Genomic DNA, 20,331 nt, shown 5'->3' on the forward strand with positions numbered 1-20,331 from the left:
TGAGTTACTATTTATTTAGTTTTTTTTGGACAAAGGTAAGCTTCTATTCATCCAAACAGAAACAATACAAAGGGGTGAAATTAAAATTCCAAAGTTCAAAAGTTTAATAAGTTGCATAGGTAGAATTTCCCCAAAGTCATAAACAAGAAGATAACAAATATCAAGCAATAATCCAAGAGAGCTGTGAGGCAGTCGCTAAGGAGCAAACTGAGACATGTAAGATCATGGTTGCAAGACTGATCAATATCGAGAAATCCGATAGCTGATAAAGTATTCACGGTCATACGACTTTGTGACGTTGAAAGGTGAATTAGGGCCAAATAACTTGCCGAGGCGAGGAGAAGAAGCAGAAACATTTCATTGGCAGGGATTCAGTGGGTTGTGGCCTGGATGGTGGTGATGGCACTAAAGGTGTTTTGCTCATTAATGTCAGGTGAACACATTGGAGTCTAGGGCAGTAGACCAAATGGGAGCAAAAAGGCACAAACAACACAATCAGAGGAAGCAAAGACCAAGAGAAGCCATAGAGGTAAGAGAAACCATAGCAATACATGTAGGTTCTCTCTCATATGGCGCCCTTTGCCAAAGAGATCAAGAAATACACACAAAGCATGCAGCCGGTTTGGAAATGTTAGATGTGATTTAGGCCTGTACTGTTGGGTTGTTGTTAACACCAAACTGGTGTGGTTGATGGGATGTTGTTGAGAACTATAAACGCTAGTAAGCATAGGGATAAAAGGGGTTTGGTTCATCCAGTTAACAAACAAGGTCATGACTTGAGCAAAAGCCAGGGATCTACCATACACTTTGTTACTACAACTCATTCTAGGTAAGCAAATTCTCAGATGCAGTCTTCAGACACCGAGTTCAACCAACGGACCTAAGAAAAGTTTACTAGATAAAAAAGTATAGATAGAGTAGACCTGCGATTGTGGAGGTTGGGAAAGACCATTAGGGATGCTAGAAATCCAAATACAACTCCTGAACTCATCCGCAGAGATCCAATAGACTTTGGGGATGGCCAGGGGAGTTGACATGGGTATGCGAAGCTCAAAGTGTGGCCGATCTTAGAGACGAGAGTTCAAAAACGGAGATGAGTCGTAACTCTGGAAGATTCTTCGCCAAACGACACATGTGTCGTTGAGGAAGGGAAAAATTCACGGGCGAAGCTCAATCCGTGGTGTAGAGGCGGAAGCTCGAAGGGGAGGTTGGGAACAGGTGCTCTGTTTTGAGTGACGAAACAGAGTATGAAAGTAACGATGGGCGAGAGGGGAGAGAGGAACGGTATGGTGATGGTTAGATGAACGAACAAGAATGTTTCGAGAGTCCTCCTCTCAGGGCTTGACACAAGCTCTTTGGGCAATTAAGATTGCCTCTTTTTTGGTTTTTTATTCAACTTCAAATCAATGATATTGATACAAAGATTTGCGACTCTATATAAGGTCAGAGAAATAATAGATACGAACTAATCCTAATAAGATATGCGAAGACTTTGATTTTATCCAAAACAAAAGAAAAAAACCAAGTAAAGATAAAGACCAAACACGAAGCTTGTTGAACACGCAACCGACAGCGACTCTATCGTTCAACAACTTGGACGATGCACGCTGCATCAGGTCTCCCCAGCTGGGAGAGGATTCGACCACGAATCCGGCTCGTCAGGACCACCAAGATAGGGCGACAAATACTTCACATTAAACACATCTGACGTGTTCATATGCGGTGGTAGCCGTAAGCGATATGAATTGGGATTAATTCGCTCTAGAACTTCAATCGGACTCAACCGGCGAGCCTTGAGTTTATTGAACTCGCGAGCTGGAAGACGATCCTTAGTAATCACAACCCACACCAAATCACTGGGATCAAACAAAAGTTCACGGCGCTTAGCATCAGCAACCACTTTATACTTAGTTGTAGCGGACTCAAGATTTTCCTTTGCAACTTTATGGACATGCTCCAGTTCGGTAACAAAGTCAACAACATCTCCATGGAGACGATTACGGTCCAGAACTGCAGCGAGATCCAACGGACCGCGAGGGACCAAACATAGACAACCTGAAATGGACTAAAACCCAAACTGCGATTAAAAGCGTGGTTGTGAGCAAATTCAGCTTGACACAAGACATAGTCCCAATGGCAAATGTGATCGGCCACCAAACAACGCAACAAACTGCCTAACGTCATGTTGGTCACCTCTGTCTGACCATCACTCTGTGGATGATAGGCGGTGCTCATGTTGAGAGACAATGGACAACCGGAGCCCATGCAAACGATAAACTTCCCTGAAGAAAAGAGTAGCAACATGAACTGCATCTGATGTCTTCTTACAAGGAATAAAATGTGCCATCCTGGAGAAACGATCCACAAAAACAAAGATGGAGTCATGACCTCTCTGGGTACGAGGCAGGCCGAGAACAAAATCCATGCTTAGGTGGGTCCATGGCTGTGAGGGAATTGGCAATGGCATGTAAAGCCCCACATTAGAGGCTTTTCATTTGGCTTTCTGACACACATGACAACGCTCCACAAAATGTTCCACATCACGACGAACAGAAGGCCAAAAATAAGATGCCGTGACGAGAGTCAAGGTCCTATCTCTCCTGACATGACCCTCGTTATGGAACTCATGAATGATATGCAAACGGAGACTGCAACCAGGGATACACACATGCAACCCTTTAAAAAATAAATCTCCCATGAATAGTGAAGTCACTAGGTAAACCCTGTTCCACATCACGGAAAATAGTCGAGAAGAAGGGGTCGGACACATAAAGAGCCGCGAAAGTCTCAAACCCTAGAATGGTGGAGTGAATCGAAGCCAACAAAGTATGTGGACGACTCAATGCTTCCGCGACACGATTACTTTTGCCTGCTTGGTGACAGATAGAGAACGTAAATTGTTGAAGAAACGCGATCCAAGAGGCATGTCGAGCACAAACCTATGCTTGAGTATCCAAGTGGCAAAGGGTGTCAGATCGGTAAAGAGAACAAAATACCGATGAAACAAGTAGTGCTGCCAGTGGCGAACAGCTTGAACGATCGCATAAAACTCAGAATCATAGGTACTATAGCGCAAGCGAGCACCAGACAGCTTCTCACTATAGAAAGAGATGGGTTTGCCATGTGGACTAAACACAGCACCAATGCCCAATTTAGAAGCATCACTATGGAACTCAATGGTGAGAGCAAATATGGGTAAGACCAACACCAGTGTCGTGGTAAGCTTTTCCTTAATAAGTGCAAATGCCGCAGAAGCATCCGCAGTCAAACAAATTTCCCTTCCTGCATGCAACTGGTGATAGGAGCCATGATAGTACTGAAGTGAGGAACAAAACGGTGGTAAAATGAAGCTAATCTATGAAAACTCTGAACCTTAGTAAGAGAGCGAAGTACGGGCCATGAATGCACTGCTTCGACCTTTGCATGGTCAACTGCCAAGCCTTTATCTGAAATCACATAGCCAAGAAACTGTACTTCTGACGTACCGAAATCACATTTCTATCGGGCTGCAAAAAACTTGTCTCAACGAAGCACCAAGAGGACGTCACGAAAATGCTGCCTGTGTTTGCTCAATGACTTACTGAAAATCAAAATGTCATCGAAGTATACCACCACAAACTTGCCAATGAATGGTCGCAGAGTCTGATTCATAATACGCATGAATGTGCTAGGGGCTTTGGAAAGACCAAATGGCATCACTAACCATTCGAACAAGACTTCCTGTGTCTTAAAAGCGGTCTTCCATTCATCACCGAGACGTATACGTATCTGATGATACCCACTCTTGAGATCGATTTTGGAGAAGATGGAAGCTTTACCGATCTGATCAAGAAGGTCATCTAAGCGCGGGATCGGAAAACGGTAACGCACAATGATTTTATTAATGGCGCGATTGTCCACGCACATCCGCCATGAACCATCCTTTTTAGGAATAAGCAACGCGGGCACAGAACATGGACTGAGGCTCTCACAAACATACCCTTTACGCAGGAGATCTTCAACCTGACGATGAAGTTCCTCATGCTCCGACGGGCTCATGCGATAATGAGGGCGGTTAGGCAATGTTGAACCTGGTGTGAGGTCAATGTGGTGTTGGATATCCCGCAATGGAGGTAGGCCATCCGACAGCTCAGCTGGGAAAACATCCCCAAATTCTTTGAGCAAAGCATCAAAAACTGTCGTTGGCGTAGAACCTCTAGGACTAACTTGAGTTGTAAACACCGCTAAGGCCATGCCTTCAAGCTTGAATTATTATTTGAAAGCAGTGTAAGAACATAGAAACTGCGGTGGTCGTGAATCCTCTGGTGGCAAAGACAGGCGTGTGAAAACTGACGGTCGAGCAGTAGGCTCAACTTTAGCAGACGATGGATTGCAAGTCAAGTGAGGAGATGGCTGCAGAACAATCTGATGCGACTCCCAAATAAACGTATAGGTATTCTTGGCGCCATCATGTATAATCTTTCGATCATCTTCCCAAGGTCTTCCCAAAATCAAGTGACTCACATCCATCGGCGCGATGTCAAAGTAGAACCGATCCTTGTAATAAGGACCAACAGAAAATGGCAACAACGTATGATGCAAAACACGCAATTCTACGCCATCATGTAACCACGTGAGGGAGTACAGACAAGGATGAGCCTCAACAGGTAAGTCAAGTTTACGGACCGCCATCTCGGAGATGACAATACGGCTGCTCCATGAACCGATTATAAAAGTGCATATGCAACCACGAGTGGTACAAGTGGACTTAAAAATGTTGTAGCGAAGCCAATTATAAACCTAGATACCAATTGTATCTGACTATCCGCAACATCATTGCGGGTAAGCAATACATAGAACTCCTCTGCATATTCGTCCACTAAAAGAGTACCTTGCTTCAGGTTTTGGAGTTTAGTATACATGGTTCTGTCATAATTGTGAGGCATGAACGTCTCCTTAAGCTTCTTCTTAAGCTTATCTCATGACTGAATTGCGCCTTTCCCATTGCGAGATCGGGTTAGTTTTGTTTGCTGCCACAAAGAGGCTGCATGGCCACGAAACTTTGTGGCTACCAGGGACACTCTCCGATCATCAGGAATGTTTTTGAATTCGAGCATCTCTTCAACTGAAAAGATCCAGTCTAACAGTAAATCACCGCGAATTCCGCCATAGAATTATGGTATATCGAGACGAAACACAGCTTCCCATCGAGTGTCAGGAAAACGTTTGTCCTAAGCTTCGTCACTCAAAACAGAGCACTTGTTCCCAACCTCCCCTTCGAGCTTCCGCCTCTACACCAGTTAGTATCAGATTCTCGTCGTTCCTGGCGTGAGTCGTGATCTGTTATATCATGCCTCTGAAGCCTGAAGCTGCTGCCGACAATTTACCGGATAACACCATAAACTGGGTGGAATTTCGTGATGCTTTACTCGAATCGTAGACCGCGATGCAGAACTCCATCACGGCGTTACCTCAGGCTTTGCTCACCAATCGTGGTGACAACAACCCACCAATTGTGGCCGCCATTGGCGGACAACCTCCTCTCCAACAAGACGCTCCAGTCGTTGATCATGGACTTCCACAACGGTATGGTGATGGTGAGATGAACGAACAAGAACGTTACAAGAGTCCTCCTCTCAAGCTCTTTGGGCAATTAAGATTGCCTCTTTTTTGGTTTTTATATTCAACTTCAAATTAATGATATTGATAAAAAGATTTGCGACTCTATATAAGACCAAAGAAATAAAGATACGAACTAATCCTAATAAGATATGCGAAGACTTCGAGTTTATCCAAAACAAAAAAAAAACCAAGTAAAGATAAAGACCAACGACGAAGCTTGTTGAACACGCAACCGACAACGACTATATCGTTCAACAGCTTGGACGATGCAAGATGCATCAATCCGGATCAGGGAAAAGAGAAGCACAGAGACTTTGGTACCGTCGACGGTAAGGTTGGGCGAGAATATTTGAGGATGGGGTTCGCCGGACTCCAGATCCTTCTGTAAGGGCACAAAATCAGGTCTTCGTCTAGATTTAGGATAGGTGTCGAGGTTTGGCCGGGGAGCAAAGAAAGAAAACAAAAGGAGAAAAAAGATTGCAGGGTGAGTCTAAAGTAATAAAGGAAACAATAGAGAAGCAGAGAGGTTGAGAGATCTCGACGTTGGAGAGCCGGAGCTCTACCGATGTCGGAGGAAGTTGGTGATAACGATTCTTCCATTATAGTGTCTCACAGGAAAACTTAGAGTTACTATTTCTTTAATTTAAAAAGTTCTAATTTATATATTTTTATTATACTTAACACATTTTGTTTGACCTTATACAATTAACTATTAGTTTGAAATACTGGAGATTTGTTATAGGACGAGACACAACGGTTCAAATTCATATTCTAAATCAGACCAAAATGAACTCAAATCTGAATGAGTAAGAAGTTTAACTTGACAAACATTTAATTTTAAAAGTTTATAAGTATTTGGTTTAGTTTGGTTCTTTAATTGAACTATTTAGTTATAGTGGTTTATTTTTAAAAACTGTTTAATACAATTATTGATGTACGGGACCTACAAATTATAAAATTTATAACTTAATAAAAAAATAAATACCATGGAACTGGTTATAGAGCGGTGCAAATTTATATTGACATTAATTTACCTGTAAAATAACATTAATTTAGTGCTATAATATGGGTTAAACTTTTATTTAATTATGATGTTAACACTACTAATATTAAATTATTAGTTATATTTTAAACTGATCTAATTAAACTTGTGTGAAACAATAATTATTCCAGATATACCGAAAACTAAAATAATAGTAATACATAATTCAAACTTTCTTGACATGTGAAGGCAGAAACTAGAAAATTCACACACATACGATATATTTAAACACTAGTAACCGAAACCGGAGCTAGTGGTTGCGACCACTACCTTGTCCACTGCTTGATGCTCCTACATCCATTTGGCTCATCAATCTTCTTTCTAAAAATCATATTACGAATTCAAGTTATCCGCATTAAATATTTTATCTTTATGAAAATTGCTTATTCAATGTTTTTTATTTTCCAACTAGTATTTTAATTTACTCATATTCGTTCCATAAAAAAAAACAACAAACCTTCCACAGCACAAGATAAATCATCTACCAATGGGAGATCATAGGCCCTTTCCACCAAATAACTAAGTTAAATTACATAGGAGATGAACAACTTATTTAAAACACCCAAAATATTACATATTTGATTCTTCAAAAAGCATAATCATCTGTAGAACTTATATATTCAAATTATCTGAATGAGATGATGACTGAAAGTATACTAATCAATCTCCTCCATTATTCCAAAAAAAAAATTAAGGAGGAATGAGTAAATTTAGAAAATTTTCCAAAAGAAAGTGAATAATTGAAAAGGGACATACCATTTCTGCCTGGAGCACGCGGACTTTTTGATGGTGGTGTTTTGGAAAACTTAATAATTCCTATGGCACGATTGGGCTTATAATAACCCATCATTCTCCTCCCTTGAAATATTTATTGGAAATTTGAAATTCGTAAAACCCACTTAACTCAAACCACATTGGAACAATACATTTAGTTTCTCGAGATCGTATACATGTAGATAGAGTACTATTTCAAGCAGAACTACTACATCCATTAACACTTAGAAAACCTTATCCATACTTTGATGTTATATAGTAAATTACTAGTAACTATACACTAACCGGTGAGTGAGATTTCATAGTGAGAAGGAAGAGCAGATTCGGCGCGACAAAGGAAGGTACAAAGAAGCAAAAGCACTATGAGCCTATTACTTTCCATCTCTTTCTCTTTCTTTATTTTCTAGATTCAAGCCTATTATTTACATAGACCGGAATCCAGAGTGAATTATATATTAGGATGGAGAGAGCATGCAACGTTCCACGAGGAGCATAAAAGATGATAAACCCCAAAAAAAATTATATATTTTTTGAAGGAAAAATAATAAGTTTCTCCACTAGTCATTTTTCCTGATTAATTTGATCTTCTCAACAAGATTTGATTCTCTTTGTTTTCTCATTGACATTTTGTTTCTTAGAAAGTAGTGATGAATAAAAGTATTATATGAAAATTTCAGATCCATATTTGGATTTTAGTACATTGGATCAACACATTAATAATTTAAATATATATAATGTGCTATACTAAAATGTAAAAGTTGAGCTGTCTACATTTGATTAGATTTTTTTTTTAATACTTTGTAATATGTATTGACAAATTAATTAATGTTTTTATTTGGCTTCCTATTATTACTTCAGTTATTACTTGAATGACTAGGATATTCGTGATTTTGGTTTGTTTAATGATTCGTACCCTTGAGTATTCGAAGTGTTTTAACTTTTAATAGATATCCGAATCAAAAATACCTGAAATACATTTGAGTTCACGTAGACAAATATATTGGCCCTCATTATCTTGAAGTTTCACAATACTGATGTGTCAACTCCTTTTGAAACAGAGAATTTCAGAACCAAGAAATTGGATCAAACAAAGCTTAAGCCCAACACCATTCAAAAGCCCAACAAAATGAATATGGTTCAACGGTCGAAGGACATAACAGAGCAGAAGGAATCTCCGTACATCCAAGCTGTCGCAAGAGCAGAAGATGTGAGCGGTCCCAAGGTTGTGCAGATAGAGACAAAGAACGTTTTCAATGCTCTCAACTTCCTCTGTGATAAAGACATGTGTCAATGAAAACTAGGTTAAGTAATGTCACAAGTCTTGTATAAATAGATAAGGGTGAATCATTGTAAACCTTTGAGAAAGAACATATTAGAAAATAAGAAATATCTTTCTTCACAGAATCTTCAAATCTCTATATGGTATCAGAGCCATGGCTTTGTCCACTGAGAACTATTCCCAACCTGCTCTAAACATTGCAAATTGTGTGACTGTAAAACTCTCCGAAAGAACCTATTTACTTTGGAAGACTCAGTTCGAGTCGTTCCTTTGCGGTCAAGGACTCCTGGGGTTTATCAATGGTTCTACTCCGAGACCAGCTGCTGCTACAAACGCTGACAACACTCCAAACCAGACCTATCAAGCTTGGATTCATTCAGATCAAGTCGTCAAAGCATGGCTTTTAGGATCGTTATCAGAAGACATTCTCTCCGAAGTCATCTCCACATCGACATCTCAAGAGGTATGGAACTATCTCGCTGCTCACTTCAATAAAGTATCCTCGGCTAGGCTGTTTGGTTTACAAAGGAAGCTGCAAAACACTGAAAAGAAAGATATGCCTATGGTCGATTATTTAAAAGAGCTTAAGAGTGTGTGTGATCAGCTAGCTTCTGTCGGTACTCCTGTTAGTGAGAGAATGAAAATTTTTGCTGCTTTGAATGGCTTGAGTAGAGAGTACGAACCTATCAAGACCTCCATCGAAGGAATGCTAGATGGTACCCCATCACCAACTCTAGACGATGTGATACCACGCCTCACTGCCTTTAATGATCGATTGCTGAGCTACACTGAAGAAACAAGCATTTCTCCACACCTGGCGTTTAACACGCAACAATTTGTCAGCTCTCACTACAGCAACAGAGGTAGAGGAAACAGATCCAGAGTCAGAGGAGGATACTCCACTAGGAGTAGAGGATTTCATCAACAGATATCAGCCTCCTCTAGGTCTTCTGGTCAGTCTCCAGATAACAGACCCATCTGTCAAATATGCGGCAAAGCAGGGCATGTAGCATCCACGTGCTGGCATCGGTTCGATAATACTTATCAACCTGATCTTCCTGCAGCCTTAGCTGCCTTACGCATCACCGACGTGACAGATCAAGCAGGTCATGAATGGGTTGCTGACAGTGGAGCTACGACACATGTAACCGGGTCTCAGAGTCATTTGCAGAACTCTCGTCAATATGAAGGTAATGATACCATTATGCTTAGGGATGGGAATTTCTTACCCATCACTCATACTGGCGCAACTTCTCTGCCAACAACATCAGGTAACCTGCCTCTTAAAGATGTTTTAGTGGTGCCTGGTATTGCCAAATCTTTGTTATCTGTTTCTAAGCTTACAAAAGATTATCCCTGCTCTATTGAATTTGATGATGTTGAGGTTCTTGTTAAGGACAAGGCAACAAAGAAGCTCCTCACAACCGGTCCAGAATGCAAGGGGTTATACACTCTCAAGAATCCACCTGTTCAAGCTTTCTACTCGTCTAGGCAGCAAGCAGCTTCAAATGAGGTGTGGCATAGACGCCTTGGACATCCTAACAACAAAATTCTGGAGCAGTTAGTTAAAAGTAAAGCTATTGTCATCAATAAGAGTACCAAGGAAATATGTGATGGATGTAACCTTGGGAAAAGTAGTCATCTTCCTTTTTCAGATTCTCAGTTTGTTGCAACTATGCCATTAGAAAGGATACACTGTGATCTTTGGGGTCCTTCTCCAGTCCCTTCTGGTCAGGGTTTCAGATACTATGTAATCTTCATTGACAATTGGTCTAGATTTTGTTGGTTCTATCCTTTGAAAAATAAATCAGACTTTTATTCAACTTTCTGCAATTTTCAGAAGCTTGTTGAAAACCAGTTTGCCTGCAAAATATCAAAGTTTCAGTGTGATGGTGGTGGAGAATTCACAAGTAAACGGTTCCTCACTCATCTAAGTCAATGCGGGATACAGCAGCTAATCTCCTGTCCTTATACCCCTCAGCAAAATGGCCTTGCTGAGAGAAAACATAGGCACATCACAGAGCTTGGGTTAGCAATGATGTTCAGCAGCAAAACCCCTCAAAAATTCTGGGTAGAAGCATTATTTACAGCAAATTTCCTGAGTAACATTCTCCCAACCACTGCTCTGTCTGGAAATCAAAGTCCATCTGAGAAACTTCACAAAACTCAACCAGAATACACAGCACTCAGGACGTTTGGCTGCTCATGCTTTCCTACACTTCGTGATTATACTGAAAACAAGTTTGATCCAAGATCACTTAGGTGTGTCTTTTTGGGATACAACATCAAATAAAAAGGTTATCGATGCTTGTACCCACCAACAGGAAGAATTTATATAAGCAGACATGTCCTCTTTGATGAAAACTCGTTTCCATTCTCTGATGTGTATCAACACCTCCATACTTCTGGAACGACCACTCTATTACAAGCTTGGCAACAAAGTTTTCAATGTTCTCCATCTCCACATGATTCATCAGCACCTCAGGCTCAATCTGAACAAAGTCAGAACCTATTCACTGAAGATGATTTTCCACCTCTACATTCCGTTTCTCAGTCTGCAGTTCACCCGAGACTGCCAGCTTCTACCACTAATTCCAGTGATACCTCTGAAGTCGCACATGAGGGTTCTAATATCGTTTCTGTTAACGACAACATCCTCCCTTCAGAAACCGAGTGTTCAGACCCTGCAGCTCAAACAATATCTCAAACTGGGGGAATAAAACATCCGATGGTCACTAGATCTCAAGTTGGAGTGCGGAAGCCAAACCCACGCTATGCTTTACTTACACAAAAAGCTTTATATCTAGAACCAAGGACAGTAACAGAAGCTTTAAAAGACGAAGGCTGGACTGATGCAATGGGTGAAGAAATTGACAATTGCAAAGAAACAAATACGTTCTCTTTAGTGGAGCGTGAACCACATATGAATGTTATTGGTTGCAAATGGGTATTCAGAACAAAATTTCACGCTGATGGATCGCTAGACAGACTAAGAGCCAGACTAGTTGCTAAAGGATTTCATCAAGAAGAAGGAGTGGATTACTTTGAAACCTACAGTCCTGTTGTTCGAACCGCTACTGTACGACTCGTTCTTCATGCAGCTACGGTGTTGCAGTGGGATTTGAAACAGCTTGATGTTAGAAACGCCTTCTTACATGGGGATCTATCTGAGGATGTCTACATGTTACAACCAACAGGTTTTGTAGACAAGACAAAACCGAACCATGTTTGGAAACTTCACAAATCACTCTATGGCCTAAAACAATCACCAAGAGCTTGGTATGACAAGTTTAGTACTTTCCTATTGGAGTTCGGTTTCTACTGCAGCATACCAGATCCATCTCTGTTTGTCTATGAAAAAGGTTCAGATATGATCCTATTGCTGCTCTATGTGGATGATATGGTGATCACTGGGAACAATTCAACACTCCTCAACAAACTACTAGACAGCATGAATAGAGAATTCAAAATGAAGGATTTAGGTAAACTCCATTACTTTCTGGGCATACAGGCCACTTTCCATGACAAAGGACTGTTCTTATCTCAACAAAAATATGCAGAGGATCTCCTCCAAGTTGCTGGCATGTTTGATTGTGCCCCAATGCCTACTCCACTGCCTGAACAGCTTCATCAAGTACCTCATCAGAAGAAACCTTTCTCCAATCCTACATATTTCAGAAGTTTGGCTGGTAAGTTGCAGTACCTTACCTTGACGAGACCTGACATTCAATTCACTGTGAACTTTGTCTGCCAAAAGATGCATGCTCCCACTATGTCTGACTTTCAATTACTCAAGAGGATCCTCCGGTACATAAAAGGGACAGCTACTATGGGGATCAATTTCCACAAAGATACAGACTTCACATTGCGGGCTTACAGTGACAGCAGTCATGCTAACTGCCAAGATACACGGCGTTCTATTGCTGGTTTTTGTACCTTCCTTGGCAAGAACATCATCTCTTGGTCATCAAAACGACAGCCGACTGTTTCCAAAAGCTCCACTAAAGCTGAATACAGAGCTTTATCTGACACGACTTCTGAACTTGTCTGGATAAATAACATGCTCAAAGACTTACGCATTTCCCAACCTGATCCTCCAGAACTCTATGGTGACAACCTCTCCTCCATATATCTTGCGGCTAACCCTGTTTTTCACAGTCGGACAAAGCACTTTGAAACGCACTACCACTATGTCCGGGAGAGAGTCGCTTTAGGAGCTTTGGTTGTCAAGCATGTGCCTGCAAACAAACAGTTGGCTGACATATTTACAAAGCCTCTTCCACCTGCTCCATTTGCTTCGTTGTGATACAAACTTGGTGTGGGTACACCTCCCACACTAAGTTTGCGGGGGAGTATAAAGGAGAAACAAAACTCTCCTTTTGAAACAGAGAATTTCAGAACCAAGAAATTGGATCAAACAAAGCTTAAGCCCAACACCATTCAAAAGCCCAACAAAATGAATATGGTTCAACGGTCGACTGCAGACAAGAAGGACATAACAGAGCAGAAGGAATCTCCGTACATCCAAGCTGTCGCAAGAGCAGAAGATGTGAGCGGTCCCAAGGTTCTGCAGATAGAGACAAAGAACGTCTTCAATGCTCTCAACCTCCTCTGTGATAAAGACATGTGTCAATGAAAACTAGGTTAAGTAATGTCACAAGTCTTGTATAAATAGATAAGGGTGAATCATTGTAAACCTTTGAGAAAGAACATATTAGAAAATAAGAAATATCTTTCTTCACAGAATCTTCAAATCTCTATAATTCGTAATATAAAATCACATGTAGTGTAACAAATAGAATCATGAATTCTATCGGGTTGCTTGTGTACAATCAATACAAACAAAACAAATCCAATTAAGTGAAACTCCCCCAGACCCAAACATCTTCCTTTTCCAGGGCCGGTGCTGCTTTTGCTCACTAGCATCCAAAGATCTTACAACCTTATCATCTCCGCTATTGTTCTTTCTTGTATAATTTTCTTTGCATGTCTTTTTTTCCTACTTTTTCAAAGCTTTTATCAATTCTATTTAACCCTCTTGAAAACCCAAAAACTGGAATCGCTCAACACTCACTGGAGATGGTTTCCAGCAAACCTCATCAGCGTTCATATGTGTCCAGATTCCATGGCAGCAAATCAAAAATCCATAGTTGCATACAAATTTCGATGCGGATCTCCATGCTTCCTTGAGAACTCTTTCTTCTCGGTTTCGTTGAAGGCAGGAGAGATCCTTCCTGGACCTTCAGCTGCGTCTTGCCGAGAAGAGACGCTGATGGTGCACGACAACTTCAGGGTCAAGGTTTTCCTTTCAAACTAGATATCTGCTTCAACCAAACAACACAGTCGAAGTTTGGCAACAAACCTGTTGTATCCAGAGACACACCATTCATCGTAAATCCTATCGATCTCTCCGACCAGCCGCCGCCCCGCTGTAACCTAGTTTTCATCAACAAAAGAAACCCTAGGGGAGGTGTATTCAACTTGACATTTTAAGCGATTTGTGTGAAATTTACAAATTCTATGTTATTCAATCTTGGATTTTAAAAAGTCTACTAAAATCCACTGTTATTGAACTGATGATTTAAAAATCTACTTTAAAATCCATTAAAATCCATTGTTATTGAACTGATGATTTAAAAATCTACTTTAAAATCTATTAAAATCCACTATTATTGAACTGATGATTTAAAAATCTACTTTAAAATCCACTGTTATTCAAAACAGTTTTGTGGATTAAGATTTTAATAATTTATAGGATTCTGGAGGATTCTAGAGGATTTGTTTAGTTAAAAATAAAGAAATCCAAATCTCATGGTTTTAGGTGGGATTTGAAAGAATTTTACAGAAAATCATATGAACTTCCCTAAAATCTATCAAAATTCTAAATTTCCTAAATCCCATCAAATTCTCCAAAATCATGGTTTGAATACACACTCTTGATAGATCCAAAAATTGTCATCGCCCCATTAAAAATGTCCAAGCTTCAGACCATTAAACCCATGTCCAAATTTCTGAACATTTACTGAACCCTTTATCAAAGATTTTTCGATCTTATGTTTGTAAAGGCGTGAGATACCTTTTTCAACTATTATCGACATCCATGGTTTGGGTCTTGGATTATCAATATAAAACCTGGGTAAAGGCACTTCCTCGACGAATTCTACACATCTCATCTCAAGGCTTTTGGGAATCTCATTACTAGCTTCTAGCCACCAAGGGATTGAGGAAGAACGACATTATGACCCTGAATCCAAGGAACAATGGTTACCAACACTTTCTCAATCTCCTATCCCTATACCCCGTGATCAATGAACCATATCATGTTCAATCTATCAATTTTGGGGACAAATTAGTTGTTGATCCATCTCTAAATCCATGTAAAACTAGGTATGCTACATTTTTCTATCTGGTGACGCCAAACTTTAGCCAATGGTGTGATCAAGATTACAAACTCTATAGACTCCATCTGAGAAGTAATTCACCATTGTTGCTTTGACGTTACTTCAACTCCCTGAGAACCATGGTATTAGTATCCATGTTGGCTTCGAATTATGAACCCTCCTGCTCAATCTTCAAGAATCAGGCCACATTCAGCCTTGCTCTAAACCTTGTCAATCTACTACTTTGTGTAGATCTTCTCAAGCCAATCAACTTTATCTATTTATGTTTCTATGTTTTTTTGGCATTGGGGAATTCTCTCTTTATGTACTCTACACTATGCTTGTATGAACGGTTTATCTTCTGATCAATGAATGAATACAACTGTTTTGACAAAAAAAAAGAATCATGAATTCTATCACTAGAACTGGAGAAAGATTGGTATGCTCCTAACCGTTCTACTATCTTGTGTAAGATAATTACTGCAACGGGAAGATGCAGCAGGAATCACTTTGGCAAGACCCAAATGTATGAACTCTTTTTCAAAGTCACAAAGTAAGTTGAGAGCGTGAGAACTACTTGCAGCTCTCTCCTTTATCATCCTTTCTCTTCTTCTAATCACAACTCCGTGCACTAAGTGAAGGGTTCCTCCGGTGATTCCAGCATCGAAGAGGAACTACTGGTCCATGGCGCTTCATCTGCAGTCGATTGTACCAACCGGCGAAGTCACCAGATCAAAATCAAGGGAGTTTGTGAAGCTTCCGCAAGACACTTTTGGTAAGAGCTCTACCGGCGGCATGAAATGAGAAAGATACGATGGTTAGATCTGAACGGCTAGAGACGCAAGAGGTTTTGTCACATTGTGTTTTTGACGGGGGAGGTCTACAATCGATGGTTTTTAGATCTACTCCCTACTGCTCTATCTCTATCACGACTGAGCTATGGCTTCTGGATTGCTAGATCGGTTTCTTCTTCATTCTCTTCAAAACTCTACGGTGGCGGGATGGTGATGGTCTTGTGTCACCTTCTCTGTTCGACTCCCATCTTTCTGGCTTGCCGGTGGTCCTGGTTCAGCGAGTATACAAAGCTTTGTGGGAAGGCGGCTCCAATCGGTTCTCCGATTGCAGAGTAGGGTTTCTGGTTTATATCGGTTAGCTACTTGTTTAGATTAGTTTATACCGAGTCGATTTTTGTATTTGTTATCTGGTTTGGTTTGGTTTAATTGGACTGGGCTCTAAAAGGATAATTGTATGGGCTTATTCCAGAAATAGCCCATTGGACATATATGTTTATAAATTGAAATTCTTTTAACAAAAAAAAAATCACAAAGTAAGTCGGGCATCCTTCCCTTAGCACAACATCTTTTTTTTTCAACCATACGTTAATTTGAATATAACTCCGTGATTGGAAGCCCAAGGAAGAATACACTATCTTTTTTTTTTGGTAAAAAGGTTAAATTGTATACCAAGCGTTTCGAGTTTTCTCTGTACATGTTGATACAACCTATTTAAGAGGAACATACTAGAAAGGGAAGCTAATACATCTAAAATAAGAGCCATGGAGGGAGGAGGGTAGGGAAAGAAGTCGATCCCTTATTCAGCGGTCCAGAGACAGATGAGTTGACAAAGCAGTGGATGACGTATCAGAGAAGATCGTCAAGTTACGTTCACGACAAATGACATAACAGGATGTCTGCAAGATGAGTGATAACTCTCTAATTTACATGTTTTTAGCATCCTTTTTTGTCCATATTTTGCATTGTTCGTACCCTTAACTTAGCATTTTTAGGTCATTAACGGTAGGAATTCACTTTTAGGCCATTTAGGGTGTTGCATTTTTGTATTTGCATATTTTGGATGAAAACAGGTGCTTAAGAGCCTCAAATGGGAAAAACAAGGACAAACCCGAGCATGTACCCGAAGGAACCATCGAGCTGGAAGAAAAAGTCTGAACCCTAACACGATCAAGGAGGATCCAAGAGCATGAAGAACAACCCGAGGATCTACCCGAGGACAAACTCGACTACATCCTCTTGTACCACATCGTGTAGACCCTCGGGCAGGACTGGGAAGCTAGGGTTAATGGGTTTCCATATATAAACCCCCACTTCTTCCACTCGCCCGAGCACGCGGCAGACCCTTAGAACAGAGAGCTTCTGGGAAAGATCGAGAGCGACTCAAAACTCTTTTCACTTTTGTTAGGATTTATTTTATTTCTTTTTGCATCTTTCTCTTAGATTTCTACTCTATACTCTTCTACTCTACTTCTACTTTTAATATAATGCAATTTTCGTTTATCTATGCTTTTATGTTTTCTGCAATGAGATCTGAGTAGTGTAGTAGGTTTCTAGGGATGGGATAGACAATTTTGTGTTCTTGATCGGTTAGGATGTCTTAGCTTTTATATTTATGTTTTATAAATTCCCTTCTAGATTGGTGTTCTTAATGTTATCAACAGACCGAGAGGTTGAGATTAGATCTAAGGTGTTTTACCATCGAGAGGTGTAGATGAAATTCTTGAATCAATCAATACTAGAGATTTACTCACTTAGCCTAAGAGATTAGATGAGTAAGGGGTTTATTGACAATAATGGATCGGTTTGTATTGCTTGGTTGGTTATGTTTCTTCAACGAGAGTTGGGTAGGGAAGTGATTAAGGTTGATTGTTTCTATCACCAGAGTGTTTTAACAAGATTTTAGAGATTCATTGTCTAGGGAATATCTACTTGAGGCATGTAGGACATCCGTACTGGTTAAGAACACTTAGGAGTCAAATACCCCATCCTTAGGAGCTTTTGTATTTATATTGTTTCCATTTTTATTCATCATTCGATCTCTTACCCGATCAGGTACATGATACCCTGCATCGAGTAACCCCTCGAGTTGTTCATATTTCATTTGCTTACTCAATCACCCCCACCCGATCCTGTACTCGAATGATTGCATCGAGTGCTTAGGTCGTGTGGTTCTTTGTTTATACTCTTTTCTTTTATTATTCTAGGATTGTTAGATAAAACCCATAATTGCTTGGCTTGACTTGCATAGTTCTGATTGCATCCTTCATGCTAGCATAAGCAACCATTTGGATTGATAACCCTTTGTACTACAACTGCATAGGGAATTGATACCCTGGGTGAAAATCCTATTATCAATTTGGTGCTGTTGCCACTTGGTTGATTTTATTTTGCTACGTTTAGGATTTCAGCACTTGCTATATCAAGTTCTTTTCTTTATATTGGTTCGGAGTCTGACTTGTTTGCTTTCGTTCTTGTTTGTTTTCAATCTCAGGTAGACTCTCGTGTACACACTCGGTTACTTTCCTATGCATGCAAACACGATCCAAAGGTAGCTGGAACCTGAGTCCTTTCATTGATAACATCGACAAACCAAGGGTACTCAGACAACAACAAGTTCAACCGCAACCAGCAATCATTGAGGAGACAATGAACAATCAAAACGGTCCAACAACTCCTCAAGCAAGGACCAACATAGGAGCAGGAGATGCTCCATCTACTCACACCCAAGGGAATGGCATTGTGCCATCTGCTGTCCAGAACAACAGTTTTGAGATCAAGAGTAGTCTCATCCAGATGATACAGAGTAATAAGTTTCATGGATTGCCAATGGAGGACCCATTGGATCATCTGGATGAATTTGATAGGCTCTGTAGCCTCACAAAGATAAATGGAGTTAGTGAGGATGAATTCAAAGTCAGGCTTTTCCCATTCTCTTTGGGAGACAAAGCACACATCTGGGAGAAATCACTGCCCAAGGAATCCATCACCACTTGGGAAGCGTGCAAGAAAGCATTCCTGGCCAAATTCTTCTACAACTCCAGAACCGCAAGGCTGCGAAATGACATTTTCAGCTTTGTTCAGAAGAACAATGAAACGTTCAGTGAAGCTTGGGAACGTTTCAAGGGATACACTACCAGATGTCCTCATCACGGTTTCAGCAATGCTTCATTGCTGAGTACACTTTACAGAGGAGTGGTCCCTAAGATACGGATATTGCTGGACACCGCAAGCAATGGTAACTTCCTCAACAAGGAAGTTGATGAAGGTTGGGACCTAGTGGAGAACTTGGCTCAATCTGATGGCAATTACAATGAGGAATATGATCGCTCTGTGCGATCTACGGGAGAGGAAGATGCCAAGTACAAGAGGGACATGAAAGCCCTCAATGACAAGCTCGACAAGCTCCTCAACCAGCAGAAGCATGTTCATGCAATATCAGAGGAAGAGCAGTTTTTACAACAAGATGGGGCGACTATATAGATAGAGGATGTTCACTACATCAACAATCAGGGAGGTTACAACAAAGGGTACAACAACTACAAGCCCAATCCGAATCTGTCTTATCGGAACCCAAATGTTGCCAATCCTCAGGACCAAACTTACCCATCTGCGGTTCAAGGGAACCAGGTACAACAGAAGCCTTTCGTCACGTACAATCAAGATCGACTCAGGGTACAATCAAGATGGACATCGTAAAACGGATTGCAGAGATGAGCAACAAGATCGACTCAGGATACAATGATTTGAACGCAAAGTACGAATCGCTCAATACTAAGGTTAGATATCTAGAAGGCCACCACAACAACCAACCGGCTCCAAAGATCAACCAACTCCCAGGAAAGGCAGTTCAAAACCCTAAGGATTATTCCATTGCCCAAGCCATCTTCCTTGATGATGACTATGAGGATTACCTCACTGAGGATAATGATGTACAAGATGGGGAGGATAAGGATCACTCAATGATAAATGTGGCCAAGTAATACATATCCGAGTATGAACCCGGCCTTCACCCAAGGAGACTGATCGAGTTGATGATCGAGCACTGGTTGGGGGATCACAAATCGAAGAACCACCCGAAGCAGAACTCAATGACCTACCCGATGAGGGTGATCGGATGATTCATCGAGTAGATGTTGAAACGAGAGGTCAGCCTCAACCACCTGCAGCAACAGAAGGGGAACTAGAGGAAAGGTTCAATGCTGCACTTGACATCCAACTGGAGGCGCTTGCAGAGCGTATGGCCAAGCGTAGAATTCCACCTCCTAAGCTTTTGCCACCACACGAACTTCGAGAGGAATCCTCCAAGGAGGCAGCTCGGCTGGAGAATGAGGTTAAGGAGGCTGTCAAAGAGATTGGGTTTGAAATTCTCAGGAGTGGAGTGTGCTTAGATCCTGAGCTGCGAATTGAGGAAAAATTAAAGGATCCTGGCTCCTTTACTTTGCCATGCTCGATAGGACTCCG

General features: G+C 40.8%; 1 protein-coding gene and 1 non-coding gene across 2 annotated transcripts; both read right to left on the bottom strand.

Moving 5' to 3' along the window:
* Window positions 1-6,749: 6,749 nt before the first annotated feature.
* Window positions 6,750-7,928, bottom strand: LOC147921477 (serine rich endogenous peptide 11-like). Its single transcript, XM_087498167.1, has 3 exons — window positions 7,703-7,928; window positions 7,400-7,501; window positions 6,750-6,964 (listed from the first exon to the last, which is right to left on the bottom strand). Exons 1-3 carry the CDS (start codon window positions 7,797-7,799, stop codon window positions 6,894-6,896), a joined length of 270 nt encoding a protein of 89 aa, XP_087354293.1. The 5' UTR covers window positions 7,800-7,928; the 3' UTR covers window positions 6,750-6,893.
* A 10,990-nt stretch (window positions 7,929-18,918) lies between these two features.
* Window positions 18,919-19,025, bottom strand: LOC147921478 (small nucleolar RNA R71). The gene has a single exon (XR_015589889.1). It is a non-coding gene; the product is annotated as a small nucleolar RNA R71 (small nucleolar RNA).
* Between the last annotated feature and the right edge of the window lie 1,306 nt (window positions 19,026-20,331).

This window comes from Camelina sativa, chromosome 18, assembly GCF_030686135.1.
Source record: "Camelina sativa cultivar CO46 ecotype springtype chromosome 18, ASM3068613v1".
NCBI classification, from domain to species: Eukaryota; Viridiplantae; Streptophyta; class Magnoliopsida; order Brassicales; family Brassicaceae; genus Camelina; species Camelina sativa.

What these genes read in the sequence shown, in the direction of transcription:
- LOC147921477 (XM_087498167.1), bottom strand. Translation starts at nt 7,799, where the DNA reads ATGGAAAGTAATAGGCTCATAGTGCTTTTGCTTCTTTGTACCTTCCTT. An exon ending in CTATGAAATCTCACTCACCG is followed by an intron (nt 7,502 to 7,702) that starts GTTAGTGTATAG and finishes AAATATTTCAAG; the next exon opens with GGAGGAGAATGATGGGTTAT. An exon ending in GCGTGCTCCAGGCAGAAATG is followed by an intron (nt 6,965 to 7,399) that starts GTATGTCCCTTT and finishes TATGATTTTTAG; the next exon opens with AAAGAAGATTGATGAGCCAA.